This window comes from Sphaerodactylus townsendi, linkage group LG01 (genome assembly GCF_021028975.2).
Source record: "Sphaerodactylus townsendi isolate TG3544 linkage group LG01, MPM_Stown_v2.3, whole genome shotgun sequence".
NCBI lineage: Eukaryota > Metazoa > Chordata > Lepidosauria > Squamata > Sphaerodactylidae > Sphaerodactylus > Sphaerodactylus townsendi.
The window spans coordinates 163,433,104-163,445,866 of record NC_059425.1 but is presented as its reverse complement, the minus strand read 5'-3'; the positions used below and the strand labels follow the sequence as shown (position 1 = coordinate 163,445,866).

The 12,763-nt window shown below is 40.7% G+C and overlaps 2 protein-coding genes across 2 annotated transcripts in view; one reads left to right on the top strand and one right to left on the bottom strand.

Annotated features, from left to right (window-relative positions):
* The window catches only part of DDX1 (DEAD-box helicase 1), a 31,071-nt gene extending 22,257 nt beyond the window's left edge, over window positions 1–8,814 (bottom strand). The window contains exons 1-8 of the mRNA XM_048498817.1: window positions 8,690–8,814; window positions 6,037–6,088; window positions 5,566–5,629; window positions 4,841–4,870; window positions 3,151–3,247; window positions 2,200–2,247; window positions 942–1,025; window positions 662–745 (exon numbers count right to left, since the gene is read on the bottom strand). Of these exons, the coding sequence (XP_048354774.1) occupies window positions 662–745; window positions 942–1,025; window positions 2,200–2,247; window positions 3,151–3,247; window positions 4,841–4,870; window positions 5,566–5,629; window positions 6,037–6,088; window positions 8,690–8,765 (535 nt within the window). The 5' untranslated portion in view covers window positions 8,766–8,814. The remainder of the gene's footprint in view (window positions 1–661; window positions 746–941; window positions 1,026–2,199; window positions 2,248–3,150; window positions 3,248–4,840; window positions 4,871–5,565; window positions 5,630–6,036; window positions 6,089–8,689) is intronic.
* Window positions 8,815–9,815: 1,001 nt separating this feature from the next.
* NBAS (NBAS subunit of NRZ tethering complex) overlaps window positions 9,816–12,763 on the top strand; it is a 223,906-nt gene continuing 220,958 nt past the window's right edge. The window contains 1 exon segment of the mRNA XM_048498827.1: window positions 9,816–9,989. Coding sequence (XP_048354784.1) covers window positions 9,858–9,989 — 132 coding nt within the window. The 5' untranslated portion in view covers window positions 9,816–9,857.

Sequence of the window (12,763 nt, the reverse complement as noted above, 5' to 3'; positions counted from 1 at the left end):
AGGGTAACATTCACAGTTTTTCCTAAACCAGCTGGGATCGTCCAGTGAAACACAGTAACTCTGAGAAGGAAAAATCAAGTTGCTTTGGTTGTTGTTATTTTTTTGCATCTTGCAAATGCCAAATAGTTGCCTCCAAAATGACTGAATAATAATAATAATAAGACTTATATCCCCCCTTTCTCTCCTATAGGAGACTCAAAGGGGCTTACAAACTCCCTACCCTGTGAGGTAGGTGGGGCTGAGAGAGCTCAGAAGAACTGTGACTAGCCCAAGGTCACCCAGCTGGCATGTGTTGGAACGCACAGGCTAATCTGAATTCCCCAGATAAGCCTCCACAGCATAGGCGGCAGAGCGGGGAATCAAACCCGGTTCCTCCAGATTAGAGTACACCTGCTCTTAACCACTATGCCACTGCTGCTCCTAAGTGCTCAGCAGTACTTTAGTTATGACCATCTTTTATTTATGGAACAAGACACAGGACTCCAAAATCTTAAGGCACTCCGGCTCGGTTGTTCAGACCCAATCAAGTGCCAGTTCTTCCACAGCATTGAAGTTCTTCTGCTGTGTGGCCAATAGTGCTTTAATGGTTAATAACAAGAACCAAATCTTAGGATGCCTCCTAGACTTCAAGACAAGAGTTCTCACTTATGGAAATACTCACCCAAGTCTAACGAAGCTTGCAGAGTGGACCACCCAACTCGGCATAACCCCTGATCGTGACAGGATACTTCATAGTAATATTTTCCTGAAACATTGAAAAAGGCATTATACGCATAACTAAATTAATTCTTCCTCATGATATAGCTTCATGATACAGACAAGACACATCTCTAATACAGAAGTCTTCTCTAAGGGATACCTGCCTAGATCTGCTGTCACCATTCTGAATTCCCTCCTGCCTACGGCTAGCTGCACTAAAATACACTGCTGGTTTTGAATACCTTTAGTCACTCCTTTAGTTGATCTGCAACCATGCCATTCCTTTATCTCTCTGCTTTGGCAACAGAAACCATCAGATCCAATCGCTGAACCGGAACAAAAAGAAAAAGAAATTGTTAGGACCTCTGACTGTAATGTTTACGAAGTACAAAATTCACGTTTGGATTCCAACTACAATTTTTGTGGATGGAAGGATTTTCACCCGAACTGCAGCTTCCCTACCTCCCCTCTCCTATTGCAGCCTGAAGTACTGCCCTCAAATATTGCTCCTGGAGAATGGAAGGGGAAATAAAAAAAACTGCCAAGGGAAGGGGAGAAACCAGTAAAAAAAAAAGCCCCACTCCAGTGTGGGTGGAAATATTAAGTAGGATTCATCCCAGTAGGTTTTGCAAGTATGCAAGACACAGCTAAACAATGAAAATATCTAGTTAGAAAAAAAGTGTTTGGATTTATACCCTGCTTTTCTCAACCATAAGGAGTCTCAGAGCAGCTTACAAACTCCTTCCCTTCCCTCTCCCCACAACAGACATCTTTTGAGGTAAGTGGGGCTGAGAGAATTCTGAGAGAGGTGTGGGGAATCAAATCAGGTTCGCCAGATTAGAGTTCACCACTCTTTAACTACTATACCATGCTGGCTCTCATTTATGGCGTCATGTTATGGATATCTAGCTATCCCTATGTGCCAATGGCATGGATATATTCTAAATGAAACAAAGGGAACACTGATATTGTAAAGCTGTCCCACTTTAACAAAATTACAAGCCAAAGAAATCATAAATGAGGTGGGTCAATATTAAAACCATCATTTAACTTTTAGTTTTCAGGTTTTTTAAAAAATATGTTATTATTTATTTAATTTGTATGCTGCCCTTCACCCCACAGGCTCAGGTTGGTTTCTATTATTATTATTATTATTATTATTATTATTATTATTATTATTATTATTATTATTATTATTATTATTATTATCATTATTAAAAACTGAGTAAGGTCATGTAATGCGCAAGGAAATATGAAATTTGTTTTAACAAGGATTCTGTGTTCAATGTCACTTCCATGCAGTTTGTTAATGGGAAAGAAGTGATTCAATGAACTCTGTTACCTGGCTGGTTTTTAAAAGATGAACCATCACATACACACTACCCACAGTCTGCTATTATTTAGTAGCACAGTGTGTAGCTTCACGTATCAAGTGAAGGTTTAATATATTGACACACATTAAGTTCGTACATTAACTCCTGGGGTGATCAAATAACTTACCAAATGCAGAGCCTCTGTCATATGGATTCATCTGCCATTTGTTGAGCACTGTTGAGAAGAAAATATTAGCTATATTGATTTACTGCAGTAGCAACAAACTTCCTCACGTCTGTGAGTTGAAAGGTAACAGCAGTTTATTAAATAGTTGTTTGACATGAAAAACACTAAATCACTTTTAAGCCCTGAATCTTTTGGGAATTTGCACAGATGCTATTGTGACAGTTTGAAATCCTTCCACCTTACTACATGTGCAGACTTCCTTTGTCCATATTACGATCCTATCGGATTTCACTACACCTCACATTTATTTATAACCTAGAACAGAAAACCCTTAGAATAATGCCACATTTTGTATCATTTAATATTTATCAGAAAAAATAAATGATCAATTTTGATGTTTCAAATTACTTACCAATTACTATTAAGGAAAACTGGAGATACAGCCAGTGATGGGATTCAGCCGGTTTACACCACTTTGGCAGAACCGGCTGTTAAAATGGTGCTTGTAAACAATCAGTTGTTAAATTATTTGAATTTCTACCACCGGAACCGGTTGTTAAATTGTTTGAATCTCACCACTGGATACAACTTTCATATTCTAACTTAGGCAATATCTACTTCCAGATGCCATGAAATCACTGCGGCAAGGTATGCACACGATCCTAAGACACTGCGTGCAGATTCAAGTAATTACAAATTGCAAAGCGTGAACTGCAGTTTGGGTACCCTGAAAGTACACTGCTAATGAATGCAAGATTCACTGAACTGAGTAAAGCTATTCTGTCACAGGAGTGGAGCCCATGCTAAATATATGAGCAGGCCTGGGATAGTGGCAGTTGCTCAAATCAGCCTCATATCTACTTTTAAGAGGTCTGTCAGGCTGGAATACAGGTAAACAAACTTGAAATCAATACGGGGCTTATTTTTATGATGCCAAATATAAAATCTTACCTCCCCCACCAGTTTTTATAGTGGTTTTTCCTTTTTTGCCTTCCTGCTGGTCCTTCAGAGTTTCATAAACAATTTGAATAACTGGGATGCTGAATGCCTGAAATACAAAATTGCCTGCACGTCATGTTTTGGACCTACTACTATCTCCTTGTCTCGTATTAAGGAGTAATGCTTATTTGTTTCATCGACAGCCTACTGTTCTTGAAAGAGAGCAGGTGAAGGGTTATGTTTTCAAAATGCTCCCTTCACTAATAATTCATGAAAATGGCAAACATACCCTGTATGTGAATGGCAGGGCTAGAACTTCTCATTGATATATTTTAGTAAAAAATTGAAGGCGTTCTTTCCCCCTCCTCCTTCATTTTAAGTACTATGACCTATTCTACCATCTCTTTCTACTTCATGTGTAGGCCAGCATCAAGTCTGCAATGGCTTGGAGCCAAACTGGTCCTTGTGAGAGAAACAGGAACACAGAAGAAGTGATTTGTACCTGTTTCCTCTACCTGCTGCCACCCTCCCCATCATATGCTACATAGTTCTGGTGGATCCCTCTACTTTCAGGTCCTGCTTTAGGTGGTGTTGGGAGTGAGTGGGAGAGTAAGACTGAAATGACAGCTCAAGGTTCAGGTCTAAGCCACGGTCTACATTTGCTATTTTCAGAATGAGTTATTATTTTTTTTACTTTCCACACTGCCCTTTCCCACCAAGGCAGGGCTCAGGGCAGTTTATAGGGTCATATAACAATACACAAATCATATGACAATTAATAAAATCGAAACATAAAGTTTAATAAAATCGAAACATAAAGTAAAGCCTTGTGGTGCAGAATGGTAAGCTGCAATGCTGCAGTCAAAGCTCTGCTCTTTAACCTGAGTTTGATTCCTACAGAAATTGTTTTCCAGTAACCGGCTCAACCTTGACTCATCCTTCCATGGTCAGTAAAATGAGTACCCAGCTTGCTGGAGGTAAAGTGTAGACAACTGGGAAAGGCAATGGCAAACCACCCCAGTCTGCCTAGTAAACATCATCCCATGGGTCAATAATGACCCAGTGCTTGCACACGGGACTATCTTATGTTTTAAGTACAAAGTATTATATCTCATTACAATCATAATTCAATAAAAACAATACAAAAATGGCTTCTCATTAGACTAAAAAGCTGCCCCCATACTAAAGATACAAGTAGGGCAGTATCCCTAGTCAATAAAATGAAGGGAACAGCACTGCAATTGTAACTGGGTGGCAACAGTAGCAGTGATTATGATAAAGAGACAAACAGAAGTGAAGTGAAGGGAGGGGAGGTGTTGCGTTCGGCCAGCACTTTATGACAGTCATCGCTGTCCTCAACTACAAGCCTGGTGGAACATCTCTGTTTTGTAAGCCTTTTGAAACTGAGCTAAGACTCCCAGGGATGTGCTCTCCTTACACAGAGAGTTTCACCAAGTAGGGGCCACCACTGAGAAAGTTCTGTCCAAGGACAGCAGGATACATGTTAGGCCAGGGATCACCAGACGGTCTGTCAAATACTGTAAAGTTTTCTAGGGGATATATTGGGAAAGGCAGTGCCGCAAATATGAGGGTCCCAGACTTTTTAGTTCTTGACTGACAACTAATCTTGCAACAGAACACCCTACAACCCATCAACACATTCAGGATTTCTTTCACACTTGACAACAGAAATATTACTTACACCGGTCTTTCCACTTCCAGTTTCTGCAGCCTGTGGGGAAATAAAATTTAATAAAGCAGGTAAGACACATTTTAATTACTGAAGAAATAGCATAAAATTAACTCTTCTTAATGAAATAAACAAAAATAAAACCTGTTCAAAGCTACAGTAGAACATAGGATGTTTTGTAAGTGACAATATTCTGGTGTACATTCTCTTCTGCACTCAGGAAAAAAATACAGAACTATTCCATGTCTAGAAAGTACTATATAGTTAAAGTATTTTATGGTTTCTAATAATTCCTCTCAAACAGAAAACTGGCTCTCAAATAATATATTCTTTTCTAGCAGATCTCTTGGATAAGTAAAATAATTTTCCTCCATGTTCTTCCCACCTATCCAAAAAACACCCTGTTTTACAGTGACCTTATATATATTTCTAAGCAACATTATAAAAGAATATATACTAGGTACTAACAAGAATACATGCAATGATTTATACTGAAGATCAAGACAACGGAAAATAACAATAAAGTGTCCTGCGATGCTTATCAGACCAATTCTAAACTTGCAGGGGAGCAATCAGTAAACTGTGACAGAAGAACATGCAACTTGTAATCATCAACAGGCTTACTGGAATGTCAATTCACTGAGAAAAGTCAGATTTACTTTTGGGTAAATACACATTCCCAGATACACAATGTTACAACCTGTGAAACTATATGTAACAGACTGAGCAACACATACCATTAGAACATCACCACCTCCTAAAATCAATGGGATGGATTCTGCTTGGATATCTGTGGGAAGACTACAAAAGAAACTTAAATGCACAACCCAACATACACAGAAATGCCTAGAAACTGAGCATTTGCAGGCCCTCATTTTCAGTTTGCTTGTACAAAGGGAAGAAAGTTGTTGGAAATGCACTTATTTGTAGCCAAGATCTTGACATACACAGAGCTGTAACACATGGATTGTTTGTTTCGAAAAAGGGAGCAGTTTTGTAAGCTGGACCCCCCCCCCCTTTTTTTTTTTTTGCATGCCAGATAACCCAACCAGAACTTCTCTTTTTGGCTTGAAAATATTTATAATACACCACTTCCTTTATAACCTTCTATTAAAATGGGGCAGGATTTTCAGAATCACTGTCTGCATATCAAAGGGAAAATTCTTTCCCTTATTTAACTGCAGCTAAATATAAATGGAAATACTCACAGCCAGTCCATTTCTTCTACAGCTTGAGCAATCTCTGGCATAACACCCATTTCTATGAGAAAATAAAATGAAAAGGATCATTAAGCTGTTTGAGTTTAGTACAGGAAAACATTTCGGATGTGTAGGTTCTGAAGGAGAAAACAATAAATGCAAGCTTGCAGTATGGCACTTGCTCTTAAGGTCACAAATGATATGCATAAATATGTGTTATATGACTATGAGTTGCTTTCGATGCTATTTTCCACAGGCAGAAGGGACTTTAGTAGCTGCAATTTTTGCTGACTTTTCTCCCCTTCACCTGCAGATTCCTAGCAAGATGCTATTCCTGAGGCTCTTCTGAATTCTGGAGGCAGCATTTTGCAAGGGGAAAGCAGTGAATTGTAACAGGGGAAGCAAAGCAAGAATAAGATGTTTCATACAAATCCCATGATCCCCAGTACAGCCTTTCCGGCAATCAAATGGGGACCCTCCTTTTTTTCACCAGCAAAAAAGCTGGCTACATTTCATTTCATTTATTTGGTTTGATTTCTATGCCGCTTTCCCAGCTGTGACAGGCTCAGGACAGCTAATATCAGTGTTATACATGTCAATAAAACTTAAACCACAACATCCAAAAATACAGCAATAAGCAATAAAATCAATATAGTGATAAAACCAGATGCCTCAAAACAGCTCCCACATAGGGGAACAATTTAAATTTCCAATTACAATGGTGCAAGATTCTCCCCCTATCCCCATAAATTAGCAACTCCATAACAAAATAAAGGGGAAAGGAGAGAGGCCAGCGAAATGTGACAAACAGCAGTCTTGCAGATATGAATGCTCCAGACTGTTTGGGGCTTTCAGCGTAAACATGAGAACACTGAACCCGATTCATTACTCCACTCAAAACCATTGAAGCTGGCAGAGCACTGGTTGGATGTGGGCACTCCGTGACACCCCAGTAAGGATCTGAGTCACTGCATTTTGCACCAATCTAAATTCACATCTCTTCTAAGATGACACAGTTGTGCAAAAAAATGACAAACCCACAATAGTTTTCACTAGCATGCCTAGTTATAGCTTGAACTTAAGAATTCATTTGATTTCTAGGTCTCCCTCCCCTATATGGGCTCACAGCAGCTTCCAACAATAAATCAACAACTGAAACAACAAATGCAATCAATAACATCACCTCTATAAATTCATGGCATCTAATAAACTCTTAAGAGAGTGGGTATTACATTAATAATGAGTGAAAAAAGAGCAGAAAAGCACAACGCTGGACAGAGAGGGGGGGGAAAGAAGGGAGGAAAGGAAGGGGAAAGGGAGGCTAACTTGCTTAATGCGGTTGCTATCCTCAACCACAGGCCTGGTGGAACAGCTCGTTCTTGAAGGTCCTGTGGAACTTAGTACAATCCTGCAGGGCCTGGGGTCTCGGGCTGCCCGCAACCGTACCCAAACTTGGAAGTTTGGCACTGCAGAGATGGGCAGGCGCTGCAACAATCTCCATCGGCATGGAGGGAGTGTTCCAGGGATGGAGGTGACTTTAGTTGGCTCCCAAAGGACTTTTGGCCCGGGAACACCCCCTATGCTAGCAGCTGACTCAAGCCACCAAAAAGTGTGGCATAAATTGATGTTCCAAATGGGATACTGCAGGCAGTCAGGGTTTTAATCCTCCCTACCCGCTTCCTGCATTTTCTGAAACCCAACTGGAGAAGGCACACATGCACAACTGTGGCACTGTCTCCGGCTGCTGCTCTCACACCCCTTTGGATCGGGCTGTTAGACTGCCATTCAAAAGACCCTTTCTTGGGAGTAAGCACAACTGAGTAACCTGAGACTTCAAAGTGAACCCACTTAGGATCACTCCCATATTTGAAATATTTCTAGCCTTCTTTCTTCAGTATCACACACTACACAAATACTGAGTATTGCCAGTGCTGCTAGTTGAAGAAATAGCTGACCCAACTCATGGCAGAGGTGTATTTTACATGATTTCTGATTCTGACAACAATAAACATAGTCTTACTTTATCATGGATTTTAAAAATGCTATTATTTCCAAATTAACCAATCTTGTAAATCGATGCTCAAAACAGGAATTCAACGAGAAATGGGGACTTTACTTTCTACACAAAGCTGAATTGATCATGTAAAAACAAAAAAATAATAATTTGAGGATTAACAAATTGATAATGATTAAGATATAATAATCTAACCAGTAAAGATGTTTTGGAGTTGGTTGATAAATGACAGAGATTTAACGATTTTAACAGTTTCTCTAGTAATACAAGAAGGCCACATCAGGATCCATTATGTAATGTTTAAACAATATGGTTTGGGGTAGATGTCTTTTCTGTTGAATTCTTATCGACCCTCTAGTATTTTTCTAATTCTATCCTGTTAAATACACTCTGAAAATCCATTAGAATATTAAAAACGTTATTATTTCACAGCCAAGCTGAAGGGACGGCTAGTAGTAGGTAAAATCTGAGATGTATATCCGGCAGTTGACACCTTTGGAGACGGCCAGCTAGTCCCAAAAAAGGGCCCACAGAGCCCTCTGTCACCTTTGCGACCCGCCCCCTTCTACCTGCAATCTTCATTTTATTCTGTGCCTCCTCAAAATCAGTGCCTAACCTCACTATAATAAAGGGATGGGAGCCACGTACCCGAGAAAGCCGCCATGCTTGCGCTCCTCCAACCTGCCTCTGTATTGACACGCCGCCGCTTGTTCCAAAAGCGCATGCGCAGAGTTAAGTCCCTCTATTATATCCCTCCGGTCGGCACAACAGACCGCCGACCAAGATTCCGGACGCGCCAGGCTGAAAATAACATCCCACAGAATTGCAAATATTTCGTCGGGTGTTCGGTAGAACTTTCTCTGAAGTTAAAAAAGAAGAGAGCATCTGTTAACTAATTCAAGAAAGTTTATGCTGGGATTTGCGTTTTTGTAGCTCAGAGGCAGAGCTTCTTCATTGCACGCAACCTAAATCCCCACCATCTCCAGGTGGGGAGTGATGTGAAAGTTCTCTGCCCAGTCCTCAACTAAGTTCCAGCCACTTTAAGTATATCCAAGTTTGCATTGACTGCAGTGGTGACAAGGTGTTCTGCGTGTCTCACTTCGCTCACTAGACTTTACTTCCCAGGAATGCGCAGCGCCATCCCTGTACATGTCTGCTGTGGAGTAAATCCAACTGTAGTCCACGGGCGCCTGTAGTTTGGACAAAGACAATATCTGTAGTGTCTCCCCCCCCCCCCCCCCCTTGCTTCTTGATTATGGACGTACACACCATAGAGCCACAATTCAATCTGACCGTGCTTTCAGAGATATTTGGACCACTAACCACAGAAATCGAACAAATGATTGTACATGGTCCTAAGCTTTTTCCAATATTGAAGAGGAAATATTTGCATTAATGATGAGTGTTTGCTTCTGATGAGTGTTTAAACGCTTGGCCAGTGTCGTACTATGTCTTTTAAATGTTTTCATTTTATGATGTGCATTTTGAGAATTTGTTATCACTGAGGAAGGCCTTGCGGCAGAAACACATTGCGTTTTGATTAACTTTTTTTTTTACTATCGTATTTACTATTGTATTAAAGTTCTACTAGTTTATCTTATGTAACCTATTAGTATTCACGCTGCTTCTTTGTACTGTGAGCCTAAAGAGTTTTTTTTTTTTTTAAACCACTCCTCTCGGGCGCATAAGAATTGCGGCGCGTCTTGCGGGTGTCACCGAAACTCCTGCCGGAGCCTACAGGGTTAAAAAAGCCTTTTCTGGAAAAGGGAGAAGGCTTGGCTCTTCCGGGCCGCCGTACCAGGCCCTGCGTGTGAGTATGGCTGCCGCCACGGGCAGCAAACTGGAGACCGGAGGAGGCAATGGAGAAGCAGCGGAGGAAGAAGGGGAGGAAAACATCCTGTATGACTTGCTGATCACCACCGAGTGGCCGGCAGAGGCTGAGGTGCAGGTGAGTCTCTCTCTGGCCGCTCTTTATTTGCTGACTGCCTGGGCTGGAGAGCAGGCTCCGTTGCAGAGTTGCATTGCCACGTTGGAGGCGAGGGCAGATGGGCAGGACTCGTTGCGCAGGAGCCGGCTGTCAACGAAGCTTGGCGTGTGTCTTTGATAGGTTTAGCCCACCGTGCAAAGAACAGGGCTTAACCGTGTGCCAAAGCTTAGCATGCAAGTTGCCAATTCATGCACGTGACCATTTCTGATACATTTTTATAATGATTGGTTGTGGCAGGCAGCATGCCCTAAATCCTAAAAAGTTTTTCAAATGACTTTTTAAAGTCTACCTGGGTTCAGAAAACTTTAGTGGCATTTTTTGCTATCCAATAGCAACTTAAAAAAAATTCAAAAGTTCCTTGGGTATATACTTTTTGCAAGTCAAAGCTCATTTCTTTTTGTGGTTCATGGCAACTTGCACCATGGAAAGCTGTGCTGGTCTTCGAGCTGCTACTCAACACAGGCTAACGCGGCTACCCATCTGAAACTTTTTTTACTGTCGTTTTCAGAAAGTAAATTTCAAATAAGATCCTGTCCTGCTCAGTGTTCTTGTGCTGACCATTGGCTTTGTGCAACTGATGTAGTTAGGTTATGAAATAATATGCTGGGATAAGTTATATCAGTCTTTAAAGTGCCTCTGGAGTTCAGTGACAATTGAATGCGTTTCAAGTGTGCCATTCATGTTTTCTTTTTGTTGACTTTTAAGGCCTGTTTCCAGCTGTTTACCTGAAAGTTAGGCTTATGTAAACTGATGTGAGTTGTTATAGATCAGTGATAGCGAACCTTTTTAAGACCAAGTGCCCAAATTGCAACCCAAAACCCACTTATTTATCGCAAAGTGCCAACACGGCAATTTAACCTGAATACTAAAGTTTTAGTTTAGAAAAAAATGGTTGGCTCCAAGGCGTGCGTTACTCGGGAGTAAGCTTGGTGGTAGTCGGTGGCTTTGCTTTGAAGCAACCATGCAACTCTTCCAACAGGGGAATCACGACCCTAGGAGGGTTTGCTCAGAAGCTAGCCCCATTGCCAGCAACCAAGCTTACCCAGGTAAAGGATCACACTTTAGTTCTTTGCATGAAAATCAGTGGGGTTTAACAGTGCTTAACAGGGTTACCTACATTGCTTCCGCAAAACTAGGTCTAAGGTTTAATGCTAATAATCGAGCCCAGTGGCCCAGGCCAGCCTAGATGTGTGGGGTGGGGGGACGACTCTGTTTGCGCGTGCCCACAGAGAAGGCTTTGAGTGCCACCTCTGGCACCTGTGCCATAGGTTCGCCATCACTGTTATAGATGATACTTGATACATTGTTAAATAGTGTAGCAATTTACTTAGAGATTGTAATAAAATGGTCACTTAAAAAAAACGTAACCAATTTATTGCCTGATAAACTTTTTGTTGTGACTTCTTATTCCCTGATCACCATGTGTTTTACTGCCTTTATTCAGAGGCCTAAAAAGATCTATGTGGTTCATACTTGAACAGATATGTGGCTGAAATAATGACCAGACAAGCTCTGGTTCGAATTTTGCACATGCCAGGAGCCAGTCAGGTGGTTTTAGACAAACCAGTTCCTCTCAGATTCACTTATCCCAGAACTACTGTAGAGGTGTTAATAATACTGATCTACTTTGCAAGGTGTTATGTTGGGCATCACAACAAAATGATGGATATGAAGAACCTTGAACTATTTAGCATATTTTTAGCCCTCAGTGGACTTCTCTATATTCCCAAGTTTTAGTGAGACTCAAGGTGAATTGTGAAGTAATGAAAAAAAATTCTATTCATAATGTGTAAGTCATCCATTGAACAATGCTTTCTTTTCATTATTAACATCATATGATCGAAGGTCTTGCACATAAATTGCTACATGAAAAGATAAAACAGTATACAATGTTATTAAAACTTAAATATAAACTAATGTCTAAGAGATAACATTGAACAATGTAGTAGGGCTAGGAAAACAAAATTCAGCAACAATAGGAGAAACATTGTGAGCAGCGTACTGCCTAAGGCAAAGTGGCATATGATCAATACTGAATATGGAATTGCAAGGTATAAGAAAATGCAGTAAAAGCCAGATGTTTCCAATAATAACTGCTGCAGTGGACTACTAACTTATTTCCATATGAATGTGTCCTTCTGGACTGATCCATCTTACTGCAGCTCTAAATTGCTGACCAGAAAACATGGAGGGGAGAGATGTCCGGATAGATTGGACCCAGATTGGGGTGACCAGTCACAGCTCCAAAGATCCTATTGGAAGAATGTAAATCATTTCTTCCTGCTTCCCATGAGTGGAATTCTACACACAGTATGGGATCCTAGGTCAAGAAGCCACAAGTCTGAAGATTCAAATATTGGTTCTGGCTGGTTTGTATTGTTCAGAATTGGAAACAAAAAACGTTTAGAGTAATAATAATTTATTCCACATTCTTTATTGTAACAAGGTTCAGTGGTTTAGTTCTTGCCTGAAGTTGTGATTCCCCATATCCTGCCTTCTAATGTAGCCTGAAATGTGTCCCCAATTGTTTCTTTTGAGGGATAGGCATGACCAGGAACAGCATCATGGAGAGTTGGAAGAATGCCGGAGGGTGGAGGATTAGTAAAAATAGCCCACCCCCGGCATATGTGGATCAACCCAGTTTTCTTCATAAGTGCTTCCTGTATTACACAGCTTTTGAAAGTGATTTCAGTTGTAGAGACTAATGTGACTGCCACATGTAGTGGTAAAATATG